The following is a 26,015-nucleotide window of genomic DNA, read 5'->3' as shown; positions in this document are numbered from 1 at the left end:
GTGGGTTATGATCTCCAGAACCCACACATCTGAAGTAATGGCACGCCACTCTACAAGATGCTGCGCCAGCCTTCCCCCAACCGGCGAACCATGGGACATGGCCTCATGACTGAGAGGTAGCGGCTGCGGCGTTACCTGAGGGCAAAGAGGCAACTGACCGAGCGGCCTTGGCACCACGGGTACCCTGTCGTCCACCTCTGGTACCCCTGCGTTGGCCTCTTTGACTGCAAGCTCCTATCGCTTTACTGAAAGACGAGCAATAGCGAAAGGAAACACCCCTCCATTGCTGTCCCCTAGGATGAAAAGGCGGAGGTTGGCGAACTGCAGCGCCCAACGACTTCGCTGCAGCTTTGGAGGTCTGCAACCTCTCAAGGCTCTCGTCAGCCTTGCTGCCAAAAAGGTGTTCACCGTCAAAGGGGATGTTGAGGAGCCGGGACTGCACATCAGGGGCAAACCTGCGTATCACGGTGCTCGCCGCCATGGACCTGCTGACGCATTCAGCCATGTCCAAACCCGACTGAACTGACTCACACATGGCATCCTTACCATCCTGGACCATAGCAAGGAAACCATCCCGGTCGTCCCCTTCGGGAATATGTTCAGCCGCTAACGCAACACAGTTCCACAGAGTGTGTGTGAAACGAGACAAGGCACAAATGGAGTTGGCCGCCTGAAGCGCCATACCACCTGAAGAAAACACTTTCTTCGCCCAGCCATCAAAACGTTTGTCGTCCCCATCAGGAGGGATGGTAGGGTACGACGCCTGCTTTGCCGGGGCCGTGGCCGCCTGCACCACCAAACTCTCCGGTGTGGGGTGCCTGGTCAAGTAGCAAGGCTCGCTACTGGCTGGACGGTATTTTCGCGACAAGGACCTGCCCACCGCCGGGAGACTCTCCAGAGCAGTCCAAGCCGCCACCCTTCTCTGTAGAGCCATATGAAATGGCAGAACCGGGTCAGTTGGGGGACCAACATCAAGGATGCCCGTGAGATCATCCTGCACAAACTCCCCTGGGGGAGCAGCCCATTCCAATTACTCAGAGACCCTAGCAATAAGGCGCCGGTACGAGGAATCGGCATGAGAGCCAGGCTCAGTCCTACAAAACTCCACCTCCGGAGAGGTGTCCAGTCCACTGGCATCATGCAGTGACTTCCTCAAATTGGCTATGGCCAGAGACCATCTTATCTGGAACCTGACTAGGAACCAGGCCATCAGAATCCTCATCCACCTCCGAAATATATTCCAGGTGGTGAAAAGAAGGCACCCGAGAGTGCTTGCTCTTAACCAGAGCCTTTCTAGGGGGTTCCCTCGTGCCACGGGGTACCTCCGACACCGCGGCCCCGAAAGGCGTCTAGTGAATCGGCGCCGGCGTCGAGAGAAGAGGCATCGGCGCCGAGAGGATCAGCGTCGACTTAACCGGCGTCAACGTTAGATGCAGCGCCGCCAGCATCGACACAGTCCTCGAAGCCGGAGCTCCGAGCGTGTCCTTCGACGACCTGAGCGTCGACGGCTTCAACGATTTCCTCGGAGCCTCGAGAAAGCCTGTCGACGCCCTCGACGCCTCAGGCGTCGATATCTTCCTCGAAGACATCACAGGTGCACACGGTCTCGAACGCGTCGAGGACAGGGACCTGGAACGGGTACGTCGAGAACGAGTCCCCTTGTCCGAACGGGACCTCTCCCGTGACTCGTGCCGACCACTCTTGCGAGCAGTGTCTCTCGACCTCTTACGGCCGATCCCACTCGGGGGCGCAGACGGCTTAGTACCCTGCGACTCGAGAATTGCCATCATTTTCTTCCCGAAGGAAGCCCATTCCTCTGGCGTCGCACGGCTGGTGGGGTAAGCGACGTGCCGGCGCTTCCGAGAATGCCTCGAAGAGGCCGAGGAGTGGCGAGACCGACTCCTAGAAGGAGACCCACGAGACTTCCGACGACGATGCAGAGAGTCACCTCTCGAATCATCCGTCGAAAGCCCCGCAGACTTCGACATCCGGGGCTTGGACACCCGACCTACCGACAACCACTTCTTACGTTCCCGTAAGGCTTTGGACTTGAGCGACTGGCAGTCGATACAGTCATCCGTGTCGTGGGCCTCCCCGGGGCACCAGAGGCAGGCGTTGTGCGAGTCCGTCACCGACATCTTGGACCCACACTCACCGCACGTCTTGAAGCCCGGACGCAGGGTCGAAGACGAAGTAGAAGACATCTTCACACAAAGGATTTTCTCACAAAAACGAACAGGTTCGAAGAACAGAACTCCAAAGAGTCGAGGCGTAACCGAGATTCAAGAAGCAACACGTTCGCGGAAAAAATGGAACTGAGGCTATGGGCGTCGTGCGTCCTACTTATCACATCGGATGACGGAGGAGGTCCTCGACGGCGGCGCATCAACGTCATCAACGCAGGAGCCGAAAAAAGTTTCCGAAGCAGCACAGCTGTGGTGATTACCTGTCATAGATATGGAATACGTCGGAGGACCCAATCCCCTCGAAGTAGAACATTGTGGTGGTGTTGTCGGTGAAGATCCTTACCACCTTGCCCTTGAAGGACGGAAGGAACGACCTGGGGGCCCAGAACACAGCTCAGAGCTCCAGGACATTGATGTGTAGTGACCTCTCCTTCGGGAGCCAAAGGCCTCTTGCGTGGAGATCTCCGGTGTGTGCTCCCCATCCCTCAAGGGAGGCGCCCGTCGTCACTGTCTCCTGATGTGCCGGGGTCTGGAAATCCATGCCCGCTGCAAGATGTGCGCGGGTGCCCCATCACCAGATCGCTTGGCGGAAAGTCTCGTTGACTGAGATCGTGTCTTCAAAACTGCCCCCCGCTTGCATCCAACGGGCGTCGAGGAACTCTTGCAGTGGTCGCATCCACAGCCTGCACAGGCGCACGAGGTAGATGAAAGAGGACATCATGCAGAGTAGTGACTTGATGGATCTCACTCTGGCTGCGTCAATGGTTAACAGCCGTTGTACCTTGCCCAGGATGGCCTTCATCCTTTCCTCCGACGGTGAAGCCAATCACGCCACTGTGTTGAGTCTGGTTCCCAGGAACAGGGCGACTTACGATGGTACCAAGTGGGATTTCGCGAAGTTCATCGAGAATCCCAGATCTGTGAGCAGTTTGAATGTCCTCGCTGAGTGATTGACGGAGAGTTCCCTTGACTTTGCTCGGATGACCAAGTCGTCCAGGTAGGGGTAGACGTGGATCCCCTGCAGGCGCAGCTCCCCTGCAGGCGCAGGCACAGCCGCTACCGGTGCCAGGCACTTGAACACCCTGGGTGCCGACTTCAATCCTAAAGGGAGGGGCTTGAACTGATAGTGCCGCCCCTGGACCTCGAATCGTAGGAATTTGCAATGTCCCTTTAGAATGGGGACGTGGAAGTAGGCATCCTCCAAGTCCAGCAACGATAGGAAATCGCCTTCCTCCAGCTGTCCCAGCACGTGCTGGAGGGTGACCATCTGGAATTTCTGAGACTTGATGTACTTGTTTAAACGACGAAGGTCCAGGATGGGGTGCCAGCCGCTGGTCTTCTTTCTTACGAGGAAGTACCGTGTGTACACTCCAGAGCCTCTTCGGGACGAGCTCGATGGCTCACTTCTTCAGCATCGCCCTTACTTCCAGCAGCAGTTGAGGGATGTAGTTTTCTTTCCTGGCCACGGGTGGAATTCGGGGGCACTTCTTTAGAAACTTGCGAGTGTGCCCGTGAGCCAGGGCATCCAGCACCCATCGGTCGGTGGAGATGGACCCCCACAGGCTAACGAACTTCGCAAGTCGGCCTCCCACTAGGGTGCTCAGGTGGGGGCCCAACGCTATGGCCGGTTCAATCCTGCTTGGCAGCGGTCTTGCCGACGAGATCCTGACTTGCCGTGTCCTCTGTAGGCCTCCTGCGACGAGGAGCGGTCCGCCTCGCGGTACGTCGAGGAGCCGCCGCCGAATCCTTTGGAGGCACCTTGCTCGCCTCCAGAGTTCCGAAAGGGCGGCTGTCGGTGCTGCAAAACTCCCAAGACCCGAGCCGTCTCCGTGCCGGCCCTTGATGGCCTGCAGTGACTCGTGCACTGTCTTGCCAAACAGGTTGTTCCAGTTGCTATTTGCACATCCTGGCGGAAATCGCTCGCCTTGAGCCAACCACGCCGGCGAAGGCAAACACTGTTGCCCATCTGGCAGAAGCCGGTGTCAGCAATGTCAGTGGCCACCATTATGGCGTGGTCCGACACCACCTCGCCTTCCTGCAGCATCTCCAGGGCCTCAGCCCTTTTGTCATCCCGGAGGAGGTCCAGCAGAGGAGCGATCTTAACCACAGCTCCCTGTCGTAGCGGGCCACAATTGCGAGGGCGTTGGTCGCCTTAATCGGCGTCGCCGCCAAGATGACCCGTCGTCCGATGGCGTCCAGTTTATTCACCTCGCCGTCTGGTGGGGAGGTCTAAGTTGAAGCTGTGGCCGCCGCCGAGACGGCCGAATCCGGGGCCGGCTGCGCCCTAAGGCACATGGGGGCAGAATCCGGGACCCGGTACTACTTCTCGTACCTGTCTCTTGGCAGGGGTTGTGGACGGGTTCTTCAGGAGCGACAGCTCCTCGTCCCAGATATCAAGTAACAGGACCGAGAGGACCATCTTCCTTGGCCTCACGCCGTTGACAGAGGAAACCTTCCTTCTTCTGTTCTTCGGGGCAGAGCTGGAAGAGCTCCGATGCCCTGGCGATCATGGTGTGGAAGGAGCCAATTTCATCGGGCGGGGAGGCACGAGGATGTGGTGATGGAAAGCCCATCCCGTTGTCACCACCGTCATTCGTCCCCGTCGTGGCCGTCTCTGTTCCCGTGTCATCCCGCGGATCAGGGGAAGGAGATGAAGGATGTGAGGGCTTCCCGACGGTTCAGGCTCTGCTGGATCGTCCGTTGGGGTAAGGGCAACCTTGCCCTTATCTCCGTAGACAAGGCCTGGATCGCCATCAAGATTGCTCCCGAGTTGTCCTATGGCCCAGGTACCAGCTGTGACCGGAGCGACCGTTGGGGAGTGGAATCCTCTGCCTCCACAGGAACCTTGTCGGCACCACCGCCGCTTTCTTCGTCCGCCTCGTCGGGATCCCTCCCGTGGGACCGGACCTCCTCGAACTTCTTTTTCAGGATCTTCACGACTCCAGCCAGCTCCTCTTCAGAGGCTGTGTCTGTGTTCGTGATGGCCACCACCCCCCCCCCTTCTTTTTCCACCGGGGTTCTCACAGGGGTCTTATCGATGGTTTGAAAAGAGGATTGCCTCCACGGTGGCAGGGAAACATTGGGCCCCGAGGTGCCTCCACTGTGGTAGCCTCCACAGCCTTTGACAGGGCTGCCACGACTCCCTCGATAGAGGCCTTAGCCGGGTAAATCAAGGCCTTCATGACTTTGGACACGCTTGAGGCCTTCACCTTGGAGGGAGGGTCACCGCCTCGCTCCCCCCTCGGCTGTCTGCGTCGGGATCGACCAGGACTTCTCTCGAAGCTTACCTGGGTTCTCAGATTTCCTCTTCCCCGAGCCAGGGCGTTGGCTCGTGGTTGATGGCGTCGGTGAAAGTGCGCCCTGCCTGGCAGCCAAGGAGCCCGACCGTTCGGTGCTCCTGGTGCCTGCGGTGCTTTGCCTTTTGTTGGGCTCCCGTCGCCAGAGCGCCCTCAAAAGGTCTTAGAAGACCGCTCGGACCTCTTCTCACCCGCTGCTGGGCTCTTCCCCTTCAGGCCAGTTGGTGAGGCGGATACGCCGATCCTTCATGGTCCGCTCCGACATTCTTGAAAAACGCAGTCCTTCTCCACGTGTGTTTGTCTTTGTGAAGGCAATAGAGGCATATAGAATGCTCGTCCTCCTTGAAGACATTCTGAAATCCGCATCCAGGGCAGCTCCTGAACAGCTTGGATCCGGGCGTCGTGCTCCCTTTGTCCTGGGCAATGTCCACGCGGGGTAGGCCTCAAAGATCTTCTGGAATCCTCCAAGAAGCGGAACTCGACGAAAACTTTGCCCTTGAGGGGCGTAGAAAATTCCAAACAGGTCCCCGTTGATCGGAAGTAGAAACGGTGGAGCTGGAGGCTCAATTGACCGAAAAAATGAGATTAAACTCTTTGAAAAGAATAAAAAAAAAATAATCGCAAAACGCAGTAAAAGCTCGAGAGCTAAAGCACAAGGACTCCCAACACTTGAACGTGCGGTAAAAATCTAAAGATGGCTGCCAGAGGAGGGGCTTAGGTAGCAGGCAGTCATTGGCTGGGGGCAGTATGACCCAGAGACTAGTGATTGGTTATTAGGAGAAAGACAGTTCAGAAACAAAACTGAAAATTATTTTTTCTTTACCGAGGATTCCCAACATGACGACGGGAAATATTCATGAGCATGTGAATCCATGCCAGACCCCCATGCTGGAGAACTGCCTGATTCTTTGGAGTTCTTCTCTGCCCTCCCGATCCCACCTCTTTGGGTCCCAAGGGGGGGGGGGGGGGTCGGTCGTGGGCTAAGGTCCGGCATACTCTTCACCGGAGTCTTTTGTCGTGACTGGGCGAAACCTTGGAGAAAGCCACACTGGCCGTCAGTGGGGCACCCTGGACTGGGGCCCGCCCCTTTTGCCTTCGAAAAGGGAAGACACCAACAACTTGATCAAGGACAATCCGGCCTGGATGACCTAGGCCTTACGGGCAGGTACGTGGCCTTCACGGGCAGCTCAGACACCTTGTCCTACTTGGCCTTCTTCTCGGGCAGTTCGGACACCTTTCTCTTGGACGAAGAGCTGGAGCAGTGGCTGGAGATTGAGGCAGACAGAGGAACGCGCCACGACCGTCGCAGGACCTGCTTGCGCGGCAACCCCGACAGCAGCGTACTACCAGTGCTTGGCCTTGTTTTGGGCCCCTACAGATGGCGCGCCCTCAAAGGACTTCAAAGCCAGCCCAGGCTGGCTGGATCAGAAGAGACATGCCCCTGTAAATCACCCATTATAGAGGCCCTGGTCTTGAGCCACGCAGCCAACCGGACGTGTCGATCCATCGTGCGCTTGGTCAAGCCACGGCAGATCTCACAATCTTCTTTATGAGTCGGGTGCAGACAATACGGGCACTGGGAATGCTGGTCGTCCGTGACAACATTCTGCAAACCGCAGCTGGCACACAGCTTGAAGAGGGAAGCTCAGTCATCCTCCGACATGATCCGGTGCAGTGTAGGCCTGTAGATCTTCTCGAAGCTTCCAAGAAGAAACACTCTACGGCTCCCAACACTTGAACGTGCGGTAAAAATCTGAAGATGGCCGCTTGAGGAGGGGCTTAGAGGGCAGTCATTGGTTGGGGAGGGTATGATCCAGAGCTCAGTGATTGGTTTACAGGAGAAAGACAGTTTAGAAGAAAACGTATCTTTTACAGAGGATTCCCAGCCTGACGGGGAAAATTCATGAGCATGTGAATCCATCCATGCCAGGCCCCATGCTGAACAAGCCCCAAAAACTTCACTACACTGCAACAACAAAACAAAAACACACAGACCCGCACAACAGTTCACGACGACTACTGGCCGTAAAACACCCCAGGCACAGCCAATGGACCCACCGGGCTGAGGCCGCCAACAGCACATCACTGCTCTCTTGCACTTTTACAGCTTCTTCCCACTAACCCCCCATCCCTTCCCTTCCTATTTCAGAGCCGCCAGGGGACCACTCCGGTGGTGATAGTGCACGGTAAAAATGTCCTTTAACATTAATATTAACAGTCTTGATGTTTTTTGAAAGCGGAAGAATTAGGCGGCAGAATAATTCTCCAAGGTATTTAAGATTGCTCATGAGAAGCGTGCCAAGCATGAAGAAAAAAGGAACTTCAGTTACAGGCGTGGCACAAATTATTTGTACTGATGCCTATGCCATGTCCAGACCAGATGGCGAAGAGCAGAGGAACCTAGATGCCGGAGCCGCACGGCTAGCCTTGATGTCAAAGGATTCCGAGATCTGCTGCTCTAGGGACAATACATTCTAGATGAAATCCATGGGAGGACACGATCAATTTGCAACGATGCACTTGCTATTTTCCATTAGCAATATTCTTTTAAGTCTGGTTCATATATGAGCACAAATGAAATCAAAGACCACACAAAAATAAGAAAATAAAAACTTACCATCTGCGGATCATTGGACCTGCTCACCCAACCAGAAATAAGTTTTAATGTTTCCCTTTTCACCGTCCGCATACTTCTAATCAAAGGCTGTTTTGTAACCATTTCACCTAGAAAAAAGAAGCACTTTTATGAAGTCAAACCCATCAACTAAAATGTGAACTCCATAATGAAGACCATTACACAGTTCAAATCTATGATCAAGATTCTTGTGGGGAAACAAGTTTCTTAAATATGACAGACTTTAGAAGATTACAGGCAGACTTTAGAAATGCATGGGATATTTAGAAAGTTTGCCACACTGGAATATTCAGCGGTTTATATTTTCATGCTGAGAGAAACACCATGAAAGTAAAGTGGAATGACAAGCCAGGGAGGTGGTACAGCAGTAGCTAGAAGCATGTGTTAGTGTCTCGGGAGGATAGCTCAGGGGCAACGCCCTTGTCTTGGAAGACAACACAGAGCTGCACAGGCTCGATCCCCGGGTCTGCGCTCAAAAACCTCTGGGTATTAAGCGCGTTATAAATAATCAATTACAATTAGAACAGTCACTGATATAACATGCAAGAAAGTTGTGGATTGTTAAGAAAATGACATTCTGATGATTTCAAGACAGCCAAAACCCCCACAAGATTTACCTGGCTCACCTAATGTTGAGATATGGGTGAGCAGTCAAAGGCAAAGCATAAATTGTAAACTGGGTAGTTGGACTACAGTAGAACATTCATAGAGGCTCTCCACAGAGAGGTTATGAAAACAGATGGCATCCAGCATTGCTGTGGGTTGCAGGTAAGTAAACATATGAAGTTTGTGTGCTGAGGTCATGTTTCAACTAGTTTGTGTTAGGAAAGATTTCTCTTTACAGCACCTTTAATGCCTTTGCTCATTTATGCTCATTTTATGGCTAATTTCCCGTACCTATAGAGTCCCCCAGCAGCTTTGCAGGATTTGAAGGGTTTGTTTTTTTCTCCTGCTAAGAGTGGGGCTCTTTTTCCCACTCTTAGGCATGTTTGCTATGTGTGTTCTAGGCTATTTTTTGTGTTTAATGTCTATGGGGTTTATCTCACCCCCATAGGAACCATCTTTATCCACATTTGTTAACACAGCACCCTCCGTGCAGTGACCCCCAAACAGACTCCATACCCTGGGACTGACTACTGTCTCCCAGGGCATGTATCTTTATGAACAAAACCAGTACAAGCCATTTTACTATGGAGGTACTGGCAAGGGTTAATAGTTTTTCCCTTATGTTCATTTTCGAGAGGGTACCATACAGTCCCCCTCTCAAAGGTTTCTGGCTGGTGGCAGTGGTTACTACCAAAAACATTCGACCGCAAATATTTCCCAATGGGATTTTCCCATTGTTCGAGGCTCCAACATTTACTGACAGCCTCTAACCTACCGCCGGTTTACTTTAATATTAACTTTACTCCAGTAGGTTTTATTTGCCAGAACTTTAATATAAATTTGTTCTTGTGTCTTTCTCTAAACTCCTAACCCAGGTCGGGGATCCTTTGTTCGTCCTTTTGGCGGGCTTCTGCCAAGAAGCCCTCCTTTTGGCGCCACGGAGTCTGGGGTGTATCCATTGTGTGGGAGGGGGAGTAGGACCCCTGGACAGGGTTGCCTCAGCAACCCATGTCGCACTCTGCCCTGATAGGCAGGAGGGTCTCCCGCCAGGATGACCACTCCACTGTGTGAGTGACAGCTAGGCTGTATGAATGGGGATCTTTTTGCATAAAACAGGGTCCTGAGGACTGGAAGGGCAAGACGTCACAACTGGAACTCACAAGCCGAAGAGGAGAGAAGCCAAAGACATCTGCAACGACAACCACCGGCGAAGCCCTGCTGCAGTGCCTCACCACTTTTCTCCACAAGACTTGAGAAGATCTTCATCTGCAAGAGCCTTCTTCCCTTGAGCTGGTGGGGCCAACCAGTTTGCCAATCGCCTTCCTGGACCTGCCTTGGTCGAAACGCCAGTACACTGTACTCGGAGACCAGATAGCCAGGCACCCGTCCACCGGGACCGCGATTTAAAGGAGCGTACCTTTTATTTGTTGGGCAGCACCGTGGCTGGTTTCATCCCTGGGCAGTGCAGTAACTCGAACCTTCCTCCACGACGAGAGCCTCTCTTCCTCTGCGGGATCACCCGAACTGCAGTAACTGCCAGGAACAACCGCCACCGCAGGAGCCACTTCTTCATTTTAAAGGAACATTGTTCCGCCAGGCCGCCCTTTCTTGGCAGTAGCTCTAAAGGTTTTTTAAATCCTTTGCCTACCTGTTGGGTTGGCCGTCCCGCTCTCTTAACATTGTCTTTCACCTTCTGCATCCACCTTTTCGAAATCGTTAACCAAAGACCTGACTGCAGCTACAAGAACATTATGCTCCTGGGCCCTTGCCCTGTACCACTGACTCTGGCACAGGCCTACTGACTCTGGCTACATTTGTTAGAAGTGCCTTCTCTAGATTGCTTCTCAACTAGAACTGTGTTGGTGCACCTACTTCTTGTAACTACCCTTTTCTTCCCCATTTTCAAACTTCTGAAATGCCATTTTGCTCAGTTTTCATTTAAGCATTTCCTATACTGATGCACTGTCTTGCTTAAACTGGTCCACAAGCTTATGAGAAGTGTAGCTAGGGGGTGTAAGAAAATATTTCTGTATAACTTGTGCTTTCCCTCCCTTGTGAGAAATTGCTAGAGTATCCCTTGTGTGTAGTTTTCACTGTGCGGTTTTGCTCAGTTTTCACCCTGGTTCACTTGGTCTGCAATTTATCTAGGGAGTGTGTATATTTCTCTTTAACTTGCTGGATGACCGTGATAAATGTGTTTTACTAGAAGTGTATAAAATAAATATATATCTACTTTTTAATACAAATCTTTGGTCAGTGTTTCCTTGTACCATAGTACTGTAGGCCTATTGTGTAAACCCCGATTACTGCTCATCTCCCTCTTGAGATAAGTCTGACTGCTCAGCCACAGCTACCAACTAAATCTTTGTGGTACAGACTGATACCAAAGGGGATTTATTGCTCTCACCTGTAGTCCTAATCTTCTGTAGTGCGCCCTAAGGGAACTGCACAGGATTCTGCCTAACACCCATGAAAAATCGGAGTACAGGGTCTGAGTTGTAGCGATACTTAACTGAAGCCCTAACTTCCTTTACAAAGTTTTGATGACTTTTAAAAACTTTTGTATTACTTTGGCTTTGCCACTGCTTGTTGAGACAAGCACTGAAAGTTAAAGACACGTTTGTTAGATGAACCTGTCCCCCAACACTTTGAACTGTTCACTGGACCCCAAAGACCCTCCCTTCATTTTTTCCAGCTTCACAATAATGTATGGAACGTTGCTGAACTTTTGGGTACAAGGCCCCATACATTTTAGGGATGGATGTATGAAGTTGGGCTTTAATCTCTGTGGAACTGTAGTGCCAATACTAATTTGTACCTTCCTTTTCAAGAGTATGATATGTATTTTGCCCTACTCCAGTAATTGTGTATATGTATTAATAGAGTTGTGTAATATTACCTGATAAGTCATTTTTCACTATTATTTGGCCATAAGTAAGGTTGAAGTTACTTACCAATAACTCTTGTTCTCCATCATGGGTCTGGCAAGGATTCACATGCTCATGAATAATCCTAGTCTTCAGGCTGGGAATCCTCAGTAAAAAGAAACCGGTTTCGCTTTAGCTTAATAACTGCATTTCTCCTCTAAACCTAGGACTACTCTGCGTCATACTGCCCACATCCAATGACAATCCTCTCCCTAAACTCCACCCCTGGTGGCCATCTTCAGCTTTGGTAAGCACATAAAAGGCAGTATGAATCAAAAAGAGCCACAGAGGCTTGGCATGTGAATCCATGCCAGACCCATTCTGGAGATATTAAAGTTACTCATCGTAGTGTCTGAGTACTCAGTCCTCTTTTTTCCATCCTTGTGGGAATCCTGCAACAGGGGGACGGTACCGGAACCTTTGGCAGCAGGAAATAAAATTGAGCTTCCCCTTTAAATTTAGTATAGTGCGGGGGCGCAGCCTCGGGAACGTCCGGCCGAAACCCCACCCTACGGGACCTCACCCGATTCCCCTTTGAAAACATCTAGCGCTGAGATACCCGGCTACTATTAGTACATATCCCTTGGCATACTAGCGGGGAAAGGTGGGTGGGGCGTATGGAGGAAGGGGGGGGAATGGACCAAGTACTCTAGTCACTACGGTGAGTAATTACTCAAATGTCCTGGTCCCTTTCATCCATTTTTGTGGGTGATTCCACCAAAAAAGAACACACAGTGGAGCTGTGACAACCTCCCTCATTTAGGATAAAGCGAAAAGGTTCTTCAGTACCGTCGGACCAAACTTAGCATCGCGCCTGGGGCGGGTGTCCAGCGAGTAGTGCCTACAGAATGCCGATTGAGTGGCCCATGTAGCCACCTTGCTGATGACATCCCAAGAAGCATGTTGCTGGAACTCCATGGCCTTGGCTCTGACCGCACAGGCATGAAATCCCTCACCAACAGGTTTGCCCACAACTGTGTATGCCTCTGTGTTAGGCAGAATCCTGTGCAGTGCCCTTAGGGACCACTACACACAATTAAGACTACAGGTGGCAATACAAGTTTTTACCTTTGGTACAAGCCTGTACTACTTTGTCAGAGTGGTAGCAGTGGCGGAGCAGCCAGGCTTATCTCAAGAGCATATGAGCAGTAGCAGAGATTACACAAAGGGACCACAATTACTGTGACTCAAGCAAACACTGACTTAAGGTTTCAGGTAGAAAAATATAATTACATTTATTTTTGAACCATTCGTTATAAGCACAACACTTCTATTAAACTTAAACACAAATCACACGTTAAATATACTGCAACTAACCAATTCACTTTGTACAGTATGTCTCAAGGTAAGTACCCTGTGTTTGAATGAACCGGTGGTATGAACACCACACGTTACCGTGAATACCATTGCGATCACTTTTTGACAGTTCGGTCTACTCAATAAACACGTATCCGTGACATGAAATGCTACCGGGGTAAAAACACACATAGCACCTGAGATACCCAGAGGGAGTTGGATGCAAAAATCACAGGCAATATTTTGGTTAGGCAGACAGAATCTAGAAACACTCAGACAGGAATTCAAGAGTCAAAGGGCCGGAGCCAGGGTCAAGTGACACCGGGGACCTGTTGCCGAAGATCACAGTCAGATAGTTTACGATTCAACGTAGCCAAGAGTACTTCGATATTGTCAATGTTTGGAAGCAAAAGTTATAAGAAGGGGGGAAGACAAGGGCAAGCCTTGGAAATTAAGAAAAGTTGGTTTCCCGCAGACCCACAATTCCTGGAGCTTTGTTGTGAAGGACGATGTCTGAAGGGGGTCTTCACCACACCGGGATGAAGCCGGCAGCAGCGACAACGAATAAAAGGTGCGCTCCTTAAAAACAGGAGAGGCCCTTCAAATGGCTATCCGGACGACTACAGCCGTGTGCAGCGATTTCGACAAAGGAAGAGGATCATCTGGCTGTGGAAGATGAACCGGTTATCCCCACCAGGCTCAAGGGAAGAAGACTCCGGACTGGATCTTCTTAGTCGTTCAAGGGTAGATCGCTCAGGACTGCAGCAGGGCTTCACCAGGACGGGATAGTTGCAGCAGCAGTCGTTCTCGCCGCTTCTCTTTGGTTCCTTGTAGTTCCAGTGGCAACTCTGACTTCTAGCCCAAGAGACCTGCCTTTTATGCGCAAAACCCCCATTCACACAGCCTGGCTGTCAATCACCCAGCAGGGGGTTTGTCGAGCCCGGACAACCACCTCAGCCAATCATGGCAAAGTGCGACTTGGGTTTCCTAGGATACCCTGTGCAGGGGGTGACTACACCCCTCCCTCACATTCAGCCCCCCTAGGCACCCAGGCGCCTGGTGGAGGGCTTCTGAGCAGAAGCCCGGCAAAAGACAGTGAAAAAAGAAGGCAAACCTAGTTTGCCACGCAAAGTAAAACACAAGAAGGACTTTAACAAAAAGAAATGGCGAATAAACCCAACCGGAGCCAAAAGGAAGACGATTTGGTCCAGCAGGTTTATGTTCGAGGCTAATATAATAACCAAGAACAATACCACGTTTATCCAATATAATCGCAGTAGGAAGGTTAGGGTAGATACCACTGCCACCATCCAAGTCTAAATGTTAAAAGAGCGAAACAATGCTCTTTTACGAATGAACCCTTTCCAGTACTCCATGGAAGATGGGGTGTACTGGATCTGTGGTAGATTGACTAAGTAAAGTTAATGGCAACTTTACCCTTTTCTGGGGGACTGTAGTCAGCCTCAGAAATGGAGACGGGAGAAGTCTCAAAGACAACCCTGTGCCACGGCACTGAAGGTGCTGGGTGCCACAAAAAGAAGGGGGCTACTGAAGTGGTGTACTTCAGAGTCCATAATCATAAAAACAGAGAGACACATGGCAAAACATAGGTAAGAGTGGGGGAAAAGCTCACACTCTTACCAAGTGGAAAAAAAGAAAAAAACCTCCAGAAGTCCAGCAAAGCTGCTGGGGGCTCACTAGGTGAGGGAAATTAGCCATAAACGAGAATTCTGCCTAACACTCTGAAATGGCCTGAACCATCCAATGAGCGATGGAAGCCTTGAGAGCCGCTGGAGGAGCCCCCAAAGTCAAACACTGCCTCAGACTTCCTGAAGGATTTTGTTCGAGAGATAAAATTTGAGAACCCTCTTGAGGTCGAAGGAAGGAACAAGTTATTTAACCTGTAACTGTTGTTCTCCAGCATGGGTCTGGCAAGAGTTTCAATTTAGTTTCTGAACGGTCTTTCTCCTAATAACCAATCACTGGTCTCTGGGTCATACGGCCCCCAGCCAATGACTACCCTCTACCCAAGCCCCTCCTTTGGTAGCCATCTTCAGATTTGGTAGCACGTAAAGTGGCAGTAGAACCAAGAGAAGAGCCGGAGAGGGGTAGGCAGAAGGGTTTGCATGTGAATCTATGCCAGACCCACGATGGATAACAGTTATGGGCAAGTAATTTGTTCCTTCTCCAGCATGAGGTCTGGCATGGATTCACATGCTCATGAATAAAGAATACATAGCAGTACACACATGCACAACCACGGGAGGTGGCAAGGCTCAACATTAAGCATTTCAACATCTCAACATTAAGCATCTCCTACGTCCTCACAAGGCTCACCTTCAAGCGAACAGGTTGCGCAGCACTGCTTGGCCGACTCTGGACTCCTCCCTGGAATCCCTGTTGATGCAGTAGAATTTCATGAAGGTGTGCGTCGACCTCCACGTAGCAGCCCTGCAGATGTCCAGCAGGGGCACACCAGACAGGAACGCCGTAGTTGCAGCGATAGCTCTGGTCAAATGGGCTATCGGACAGCCAGGCAACGGTCGGTTTGCCAACCGATGACAATGGGTGATGCAGCCGGAGATCCATCTGGAAATGGAAGCCTTGGAGAGGGCATTCCCTTGGTTCACAGGGCCAAAGTTCACAAACAGCTGTGATGTCTTCCGAAAACTCTGTGTGGTCCACGTAGAACTTCAGTGCTCTAGCCACAGCCAGCAAGTGCAAAGTCCTCTCAGCCGGCAACGAAGGAGACGTGAAGGAAACAGGCAACACCAAGGGCTCGTTGAGATGGAAGTCGGACGGCACCTTGGGCATGAAGGAGGGGTGCGTCATCAACACGACCCTCGTTTCGTGGAATGTCAAGTACGGAGGCTTACATGAGAGGGCCTGGATCTCTCCCACTCGTCATGCGGAGGTGATGGCCACAAGAAATGCAGTCTTCCACGATAGGAATTTCAGAGGTGGGAATGCATAGGCTCGAACAGAGGACCCATGAGCCTAGTCAGCACCACATTGAGCTCCCACGCCGGGGCCGGAATCTTCACCAGCGGGAACGAGCTGAAAAGTCCTTTCATGAACTCCTTAACCAGGCGATGAGCACACAGCCACGACCGCCCCGGAGTTCTGGTATAGCGGGAGATCGCCGCCAGATTAATTTTGATGGAGGCGTGCACCAGCCACACCTTGGCCAGCGACAGCAAGTACAGCAGCACTCGAGGGGCAGGAATCCGTAGAGGGTTTATCTTCTATGCATGGCACCAGATGGTGAACCTCTTCCATTTATGTCCATAGCACTTAAGAGTCGAAGAAGCCCTGGCAAGCACCTCCTTGCCATACGCTGGGATCTCGTACCCTCCGAACCCTGTGCTGCAGGAGCAAGGCCTGCAGGTTCAGCGACCCTGGGTCGTGGTGCAGGATCGCGCCTTCTTCCCGGCGAGATCTGCATCCGCCGGAAGCTTGACTGGAGGGGACGCGGACATGTCCAGAAGGTCCGGGTACCATATCTGCCTCGGCCACGCCGGTGCGACGAGGATCATCCTGCACCGGGACCGTCTGAGTTGACTGATGAGTCACAGAAGCAACGGCGGAAACGCATAGAAGGACCAGGCCATTGTTACACTTCGGGCTTCCCTGCGGAATACGACTCCTTTACAAGCTCCCCTGTGGACCAGATACAGGTTGCCATGGCGCCTGTACAAACTACGACAGAGTCCGTGTCAGCTGACACGTCCTGTACGTGGAAGACGTACGGCAAAAAAAGGCCCCCCATACGGCTTTAAAACCACCGGCTTCCAAGGGGCTCGTTGCTGCTAATTAGCGTTACAAGCTACAGCGGTTACATCCGTTTACTTCGTGTCTTCTCCGCACAAATTCCTAATCTGCTTACCTGGTTTTCTGACCCATGCCTGGCTTCTGGATTGGCTTGCCTTCTCCTTTATGCCCGTCGTGCTTGCCTGGCTTTTGAGCCTGAACGTTATTGGATCCTGCTTACTGCTGTCTGCTTACTGCTGATCCTTGTTTGGATCTTCACCTTTTGTTGGATTCTGGGACACTGAGTGACTATATTATGAACTTATCTTCAAGTGCATATAAACGCTTTGCTGATACTGCACCAACCCGGCACTAGTGCGACCCTCGTGCCGTTCAGGGCTATTTTCCTAAACTAACATTCCTGTTTGTTATTTTCTCCTTTCGTTGTCTTCTGTTTCATGGACTACTTTCCATCCTCAAAATATCCATATTTCAGGTTAGCTGTTATTGGTTCGATACTTTAGGAAGTCTCTTTAGAATTATTCCCACTCATTGTGATTATTCATATTTTTGTAGATTAATCCCGCGGAAGCTCCATGCCAATACTTACCTAGGTATATTCCTGTAAATACTGCTGTTCTGATTACTTGATTTATTTTCAACACTGTCTAATATCTTTGTTTTCCTTTGCAGCATTGGTATTGGCAGTGTGTGTTCTCCCCGCTCTTTTATTCAATTGACACCTCTGTCTATCCCAATCGAAGCAGCAGAGAGGTACATTGTAGAAAAGAGCCCCTCTTTGAGGAAGCCTGAGTCTTGTACTCAGGGGAGCTGGGATGGAAGGCTGAATATCGATTCTTGTACAACCATCATCTCCAAGGTCACTCATCCTCATCTTGGGCCTATTTCGGAGTGCTGAGTAACAGCCATCCAAGGGAAAGGAGAATGCATCCCCCATGCTCCCCGGCTGGGGAAACCTGCTGGCAAACCTCCGGCACTTGGTGTTCATCGCTGTCGCAATCAGATCGATCTGGGGATTGCCCCATCGTCGGAATAGAAGATCCACTTGATCCTGCCGAAGCTCCCACTCGTGGCAAGAGCCCAGCTCCCAGCTGAGTGAGTCGGCAGTGGTGTTCTTCACTCCTGCTAGATGAAAGGGTACCTGCTAGATGAAAGGGTACCAGGAACATCCCTTGGGCGACGGCCCAGATCCATAGATCCTGCGCTTCCTTGGAGAGCTGGGGATATGGTGCCCCCCTGCTTCCACATGTAGAACATAGTGGTGGTGGTGTCGGTGAAGACCCGCACCACCTTGCCCTGACCGGAGGGATCAAAACACGGCCCGGAGCTCCAGGACGTTGATGTGTAGCGACTTCTCTGGGAGCCAAAGGCCTCTTGCGCTGAGATTTCCGGTGTGCGCGCCCCATCCCTCTAGGGAGGTGTCCGTTGTCACTGTCTCCTGAGGCCCTGGGGTCTGAAAGTCTATGCACGCGGCGAGATGCGCACAGACACCCCACAACCAGATTGCTCGACGGAATGTCTCATTGAGGGCGAGCTTGTCCTCGAAGCTTCCTGACACTTGTATCCAACGGGCGTCGAGAACTCCTTCAGCAGCCGCCTCCGCAACCTGCACACGAATGAGGTAGATGCATGACATCATGCCGAGCAGGAACTTGATGGACCTCACCCAGGCAACCTCCATGGTCAACAGCCGTTGTACCTTTCCCAGGATGGCTTTTATCCTCTCCTCCGACGGTGAAGCGAGTCGTGCCACCGTGTTGAGCCTAGTTCCCTGGAACCGAGCATCCTGCAATGGCACCAAGCAGGACTTCGCATAGTTTATCGAGAACCCCAGTTCTGTGAGCAGGCGGACGGTCCTCGCGGTGTCTTCGACAAGTTCCCTTGACTTTGCTCGGATGAGCCAATCATGCAGATAGGGGTAGACGTGGATCCCTTGCAGGCGCAGCCGTCCCGCCACCGGCATCAGGCACTTGGTGAAGACCCTTGGTGCCGACTTCAAGCCGAAGGGAAGGGCCTTGAACTGATAGTGCTGTCCTTGGACCACGAAGCGCAGAAACTTTGGATGCACGTTGTGCATGGGGATGTGGAAGTAAGCATCCTCCAAGTCCAGCGACAGGAAGTCTCCTTCCTCCAGCTGTCCCAGCACGAGCTGAAGGGTGACCATCCAGAACTTCTGGGGTTTTATATATTTATTGAGGCGACAGATCTAGAATGGGCCGCCAACCGCCGGTCTTCTTTCGGATAAGGAAGAACCTAGAGTATACTCCGGAGCCTCTTCGGGAAGAGCTCCATCGCACCTTTTTTCAGCATTGCTCGAACCTCCAGAAGTAGTTGTGGAATGTGGTTTTCTTTCCTGGCCACAGGTGGAAAACGGGGACACCTCCTTTGGAACGCCAGGGTGTGTCCGTGGGCCAGGGCATCCATCACCCAACGGTCGGTGGAGATGGACTTACACACGCCGACAAAGTTTGCCAGATCCTGAACAGAGGTGTTGAGCCTCCTTTGTCTTCGGCCATGTCCACGCGTGGTAGGCCTCAGTTATCTTCTGGAATCTTACAAGAAGTTAAGTTTGACGAAAATGTGTCCTTCAAAGGGGTGAGGGGAAATGGGGGGTGGGGGTGTTGGGGGAGGAGGGTTGAAGCTTCCGAAAACTGGTCCCCATTAATTGGATGATGAATCGGTCGAGCTTGAGGCTCAATTGACCGAAAACAGAGAAAATTCTCTGAAAAAACACAATACGCAGTAGAAGCTTGAGAGCTATAGCACGAGGACTCCCAATACTTGAACATGGGGTAAAAATCTGAAGATGGCTGCCAGAGGAGGGGCTTCGGATGAGGGCAGTCATTGGCTGGGGGCAGTATAACCCAGAGGCCAGTGATTGTTATTAGGTGAAAGACCGTTCAGAAACAAAACAAACTGATTTTTTCTTTACCGAGGATTCCCAGCCTGACGACGGGGAATATTCATAAGCATGTGAATCCATGCCAGACCCCATGCTGGAGAATGTAGGGCCCTTCTGCCTCAGACAGAGGGTTCGGGAAGAATACCAGTAGGCAGATCTCTCGATTCAGATGGAACAGGGAGACCACCTTAGGGAAGACATTTTGATAAGTGCGCAAGATGGCCTTGTGAAACGTGGTGAAAGGCTCGCCCGAAGCCAACGCCTGTAGCTCGCTATCCTTAGCGTTACCAAGCAGATGGCCACAGAGGCCATCAAACATTGAGACCCCAGACCAGATGCGGCCTATGTACTGAAGGAAGATTCCTAGACATCACCTTAAGGTGGGCCTTAAACACTGGGTTGGCTGCCGAAAACACATGCTCAGGAGAATTCTTTTAAGCTCCAATGGCTGCCAAAGAAGTGCGGCAAGTATCCATCTGTAGTCCAGAGAGCCAGGTGTGCTGAAAAGGCCAGTACAACATCCAGAGCACAAGTGACAGGGTTCTGCCCCTTGTCGCAAGCCCACTGACAGACCTAGTCTATTTGCTCTGATACTGGGATCGAGCAGAGGGTCTCCTTGCCTGTTGAATGATGTGCCTGTTGTCGAAAATTAAGCATGCTTAAGCCTCAGCTGATCAGGAACCAGGCTGCTAGGGACAGCTTTGCCAGGTCCAGATGTTCCACTGCCCGGCCATGCTGTATCTGGATACCCCCCTGCTGAGGATCGGAAGATGGATAGGGCCCCAGGAGCACAACTGCAGCAGATCCAAAAACCAGGGTCTCTAAGGCCAGTGGGGGGAAACCAGGATGAGGCTGTAGCCCACAGAGCACCTGAACTTGGAGGATCCGTTGGAGAGGAGGGGTGGGCAGGAACGTTTAACACCTGCGGCCGTGCCAACAGCTCTGGAAGGGGTCCCCCAGGGAGATGTAAACAGATCCTGGTCCGCTAACATTCAATGCAGGAACAGGGGCAACAAGAAGTCTGTGTGCAACATCCACTCATAGATGTTGAACCCCAAGCGACTCAGCGGATCAGATTTGCATTGCTGTCCCGCAAGTAGGTGCACAGCCGAAATCCAAATCCCCACCCTCCCCCTTCAGGCTCCAATCCCAGACCAGTGTTGGGGGGGGGGGGGGGGGGGGAGGAGGAGGGAGGGAGGGGGATTGGGCAGGAGACACAGGTGCTACCCTGGTAAAAAATGAGTTGTCCGTCCTGACCAGAACCGACTTGTCCCTAATGAGGGGAAACAATCCAGTGAGGGCCAGGCCCACTGACCTGAGCAGATCTGTAGGAGGGCTTGCAACTTGTACCATGCCCCATGAGTTGTGTAGCCCTCCAGAGTAACCCTCGAACCAGAGAGGGAGGAGTCAGTCCCCACCATGGCAGGCTCCGGTCAGGTGAAGGGGGCTCCCACTGAGACTGCACGCCATCAGCGGAGATCGGCAACAGGAATGGTGCAATTGGGATCCTGTCCAACCGAGACCCTGACTCCCGATCCCAAATGGCCACATACTTGAGGTCCAGGGAGCCCATGCAGTCCCCCTGCACAGACTCTGCTGTGTGTCCGGGAGTAATCTTTAAACGTTCCAGCGGTAAAGACAGATTTAGAAATTCAGGACTACCTTAGGCAGCCTGCTTGTTCTTGGGTACTGCAGAAATCTTGCAATAGTAACCGAAGCCCCAGTCTACAAGAGGAAACTGTTCTATCGCCTGCAACTTCAAGAGCGAAAGGACCTCCTGTAAAAGAGCCGGGGACCCGAACTGACGAAGAGGAGAAGAGGCTGGTAGAGGCAGAGGAAGACTAAAGCCAGTGGAGACTACGGATAGGATCCATGGATTGCTGAAAGGACGCTTCCAGATGTCGTGGAACACAGCCAAACGGGCCCCCACAGGCGAGCTGTGTTCCCCGGTTAGCAGTAAGCATTATATTTGTAGTTTTTGCAAGTGTTTAACAAATTCTCTTTTGAAACAGCTTACTGCAAACAGGTTTTAAATAGCTTCAGCCTGCAAAGCAAAGAATGTCATTGCCAGGTCGCAGTTGTTGGGCTTGGGGTCTTAGAACACTTACAGGATAATGTTAAAATAGCTAGGAGGAGCATGTGAGACCTAGGATGCAGTTTAATTATAGCAAAGTGAATAGCTGTTGAAATGTAATCTGTGTTCCAACTTGTATACACATACATGCTTTGTGAATGAAGGCAGTGAAAGCGCAGGGCTTGAACTCAGTCCTGTTCTGGGACTGAAGGAAGGATTTCTGACCTGGTTTTGTCAGGATGGCAAAGGACTTGGTGGTTTGCGTGGAGGTTTTCTCCTTTGTCAACTCATTGGTCCACGCCCTCGAAGGGCAGATCCAGGAGCCGCTCTTGCAAATCAGATGAACCCTTGGTGGCGTGCATCTACGCCGTCCTTCTCATCTCGACCCCAAGGCACACCCCTCTGCTGGCTGTGTCGATGCAGGAGACCGAAGACTCCATGAGGTCCTGCACAATGGCCAGCGGCATCTGCCAGACCAGCCTTGAAGGAGGCTTTCTTGTCTGAAGGGAGGTCCGGAAGAAATTCCCTGAGCTCCCGCCACAGCATCTGGTTAGCCGTAGCCAATAAGGCGTCCGTGTTGAATTGCTGCAGATGCAGTCCTGAGATGGGAGTAACATGGCTTTCACAAAGACTGTCCTTCTTGGAGAGGCAACAGGAGGTGGCTGCCGTGGAGGAAGACTATGGTTTACAATAAGAGGCTGCAGCCGCCAGAAGAATGGGGCTGCATGTGGGAGGCAAGGAGGTTTGGTTCCCTTTTAGTCAGCCTGAACCTGCTGTCCAACCTCTTGTTCATGTGGGCGTTGGCCCTGGGCTTCTCCCAGACCATTTGTGCCACCTGCACAACATTCTTCTGTAAGGGGATGCCAGACCAGATCACACAGCGTTTCCCCAAGACCTCTACCAACACACCCAATTCCTGGGGACTTCCTCAGGAAGAGGGACCCCCAAGAACTCTGCTCGGCCCTAAAGGTGGTCATAAAAGGCCTGAATGGATGCCGAGCCCCCCCCACCCCTCCTTTTACAGACCAGGGGTAATCCGGGTCCTGGGGGCACAGGTACTGGCAAACACCACCCATTCCCCCCCAGGTCCAAAGCCACAAACCGGTCCAACGGCTGTGGAAGGGGGAGCATTGGTGGTACATGAGGAGTATGGGTCAGGACGACCGGAAGGGCCTGCAACTGTGGAGGGACCAGAAATGGGAGGAGATGCCCATGGCTGTGCTACCTGTGGGATGACCTCCTGTCCTTAAATTGAGCCCCTTCATCTGAAGCGAGTGCACAAGGAGGAGGAAGCGCTCAAAGAAGCGGCCCTCACAAGCCGCCGGGTTCCTAGGGGCCCGACCATCGGAGGCAATGGGCACTCACTCCTGGTCAAAGCGCCTAGGTGCCTGGACCTTGAAGCCGTGCCGCTGTGATGGGTATGTGGGGGTGCAACTACAGCCCCCAGAGTGACAAACTGAGAGGCCATGCAAGGCCCCATTGTGAGAATGAACCGTGGTGATATTGAAACCTGTTGGAATATGCAGTGCAGTTCAAACACTTATTTCTGTCAGAGGGCCTAGTGAAGGAACAAAAATGGGCCTATCTCAACATTATCAAAATGGACAGGGGATCAAGTGAAGGAAAATGTGCGGAGAACTGAAAGCTGCTGGATATGCCCACAATATATTACAAAAGACAGTTGCAGGTGAAAATGTGGTTTTCATAGAATATGAAAAGCTACCATTTCATTTAAGGAGACAGATTGCAGCATGTCCCATTGACCTCTATGCAGCAGAAGACGGTCATACAGAAATCTAAAGTGAAGCCAAGAACTTTGCATTTGTCACAAATAAAAGGAGAAATTACTCACCGTAATGATCTTTCTATAGATTCTTCTCCCACAGGTTCCTCATCATGATAGATATCCAGCTCTGCTGTTCGGAAACTTTCGGCAGGTGGCGTTAGTGGACCTCAACTCGGGATACAATCAGTCTTGTCCGGCTTTCATCGTCGGCTCCAGAAGAGACGTTAGATGTTGTATATTTTAAGTTATGCACCGTAGTGATTAACTTACTCCTAGTCCACAGTCCACTTTCCTCCATACTGTATGGGTGTCCCTCGATGGGGACAGGAGACGGAACCCTTTTCACTAGAAAGAAAAAAAAAGGGGGGCAGGGTGGGGGGATGGAAAGGATGGTGGGACGTAAGGAGGAAAAGGGACTATGAGTCAATATGGTGAGTAATTTATAATTACTCCTATGTCCCATCCCCTTTCCTCCATACTGTATGGGCGATCACAACTGAATGTAGCCCCAGGGTGGAGAGGTGGCCCTCCTTAAGAAAACAAATTCCTTAATACTGCCTGCCCAAATGCCGCTTCTGACCTGGAGCCAGCATCCAAACAATAGTGCTTGCTGAAGGCGTGGTCCACGTGACCGCCCTTCTGATGGCCTGCCACGGAACATGCCTCTGGAACGCGACTGCCGTGGCCTTGGCTCTAACGGCGTGGGCATGCAAGTTGGGCCGAAGCGCTTTGTGCTACCCCTCAGAAGCCTTCTTGATGGCCGAAACCATCCACCTTGCTATAGAGGCCTTGGAAGCCTGATATCCTGGCCTTGACCCGCCAAGGAACAAGTTACTTACCTGTAACTGTTGTTCTCCAGCATGGGTCTGGCATGGATTCACATGCTCATTAATATTCCCCGTCAGGCTGGGAATCCTCGGTAAAGAAAAAACCAGTATCAGTTTCGTTTGTGATCTGTCTTTCGTAGTAGTAACCAATCACTGATCTCTGCGTCATACTGACCACAGCCAATGACTGCCCTCTACCCAAGCCCCGCCTCTGGCAGCCATCTTCAGATTTGGTAGCACGTGAAGTGGCAGTATGACCAAGTGAAGAGCCGCAGAGGGGTAGGCGGGAGGGTTTGCATGTGAATCCATGCCAGACCCATGCCGGAGAACAACAGTTACAGGTAAGTAACTTGTTCCTTCTCCAGCATGGGGTCTGGCATGGATTCACATGCTCATGAATAAAGAATACATAGCAGTACACACATGCACAACCACGGGAGGTGGCAAAGGCTCAACATTAAGCATTACATCAAACTCAACATTAAGCAAATCTTACCTCCTCACCAGGCTCACCTTAGGCAAACAGGTTGCGCAGCACTGCTTGGCCGACCCTGGACTCCTCCCTGGAATCCCGATCGACGCAGTAGAATTTCGTGAAGGTGTGCGTCTACCTCCACGTAGCAGCCCTGCAGATGTCCAGCAAGGGCACACCAGATAGGAACGCCGTGGTAGCTGCGATCGCTCTGGTGGAATGGGCTCTCGGACGGCCAGGCAGCGGTCGGTTTGCCAACCGATGACAGTACATGATACAGCCGGAGAGCCATCTGGAAATGGAAGCCTTCGAGAGAGCCTTCCCCCGATTGACAGGTCCAAAGTTCACAAAGAGTTGTGACGTCTTCCGAAAACACTTTGTGCGGTCCACGTAGAACTTCAGCGCTCTAGCCACATCCAGCGAGTGCAAAGTCCTTTCAGCCGGCGACGAAGGCGACGGGAAGAAAACAGGCAACACCAAGGGTTCGTTGAGGTGGAAGTCCGACGGCACCTTGGGCATGAAGGAGGAGTGCGTCCTGAGCACTACCCTCGTGTTGTGAAAAGTCAAGTACGGGGCCTTGCCGGAAAGGGCATGGATCTCTCCCACCCGTCGTGCGGAGGTGATGGCCACAAGAAACGCTGTTTTCCACGACAAGAACTTCAACGGAGCCGAGTGCAGAGGCACGAACGGAGGTCCCATGAGCTTGGTCAGCACCACGTTGAGCTCCCACGCCGGGGCCGGAGCCTTCACCGGCGGGAACGATCTGAACAGTCCCTTCATGAACTCTTTCACCAGACGATGAGACCACAAAGACGTCCGCCCCGTGGTTCTGGTGTATCGGGAGATCGCAGCAAGATGAATCTTGATGGACGCGTGCGCCAGTCCAGCCTTGGCCAGCGTCAGTAGGTATGGCAGTACTTGGGGAGCCGTAATCCGTAGAGGGTTAATCTTCTGTGCGTGGCACCAGACAGAGAACCTCTTCCATTTGTGTCCGTAGCATTTAAGAGTTGAGGACGCCCTGGCCTTTGCAAGAACCTCTCTGCAGTCGGCCGGTATGTCGTATCCTCCAAACTCTAGCGCTGCAGGAGCCAGGCCTGCAAGTTCAGTGACTTCGGGTCGTGATGGAGGATGGCGCCTCCTTCCCTGGAGAGAAGATCTGCGTCCACTGGCAGCTTGATTGACGGGGACGCTGACAAGTCCAGAAGGTCCGGGAACCATATCTGCCTCGGCCACGCAG

At 52.0% G+C, this 26,015-nt stretch overlaps 1 protein-coding gene across 2 annotated transcripts in view; it reads right to left on the bottom strand.

Moving 5' to 3' along the window:
- XPO1 (exportin 1) overlaps positions 1–26,015 on the bottom strand; it is a 1,118,801-nt gene that overhangs the window by 335,353 nt on the left and 757,433 nt on the right. For both annotated transcript variants that reach the window (XM_069608010.1, XM_069608011.1), the window contains exon 19: positions 8,100–8,206. In XM_069608010.1, coding sequence (XP_069464111.1) covers positions 8,100–8,206 — 107 coding nt within the window. The remainder of the gene's footprint in view (positions 1–8,099; positions 8,207–26,015) is intronic.

This window comes from Ambystoma mexicanum, chromosome 4q, assembly GCF_040938575.1.
Source record: "Ambystoma mexicanum isolate Mex_15411 chromosome 4q, UKY_AmexF1_1, whole genome shotgun sequence".
NCBI lineage: Eukaryota > Metazoa > Chordata > Amphibia > Caudata > Ambystomatidae > Ambystoma > Ambystoma mexicanum.
Note: the sequence above shows the minus strand (reverse complement) of the source record. Positions and strands in the feature narration are given on the sequence as shown.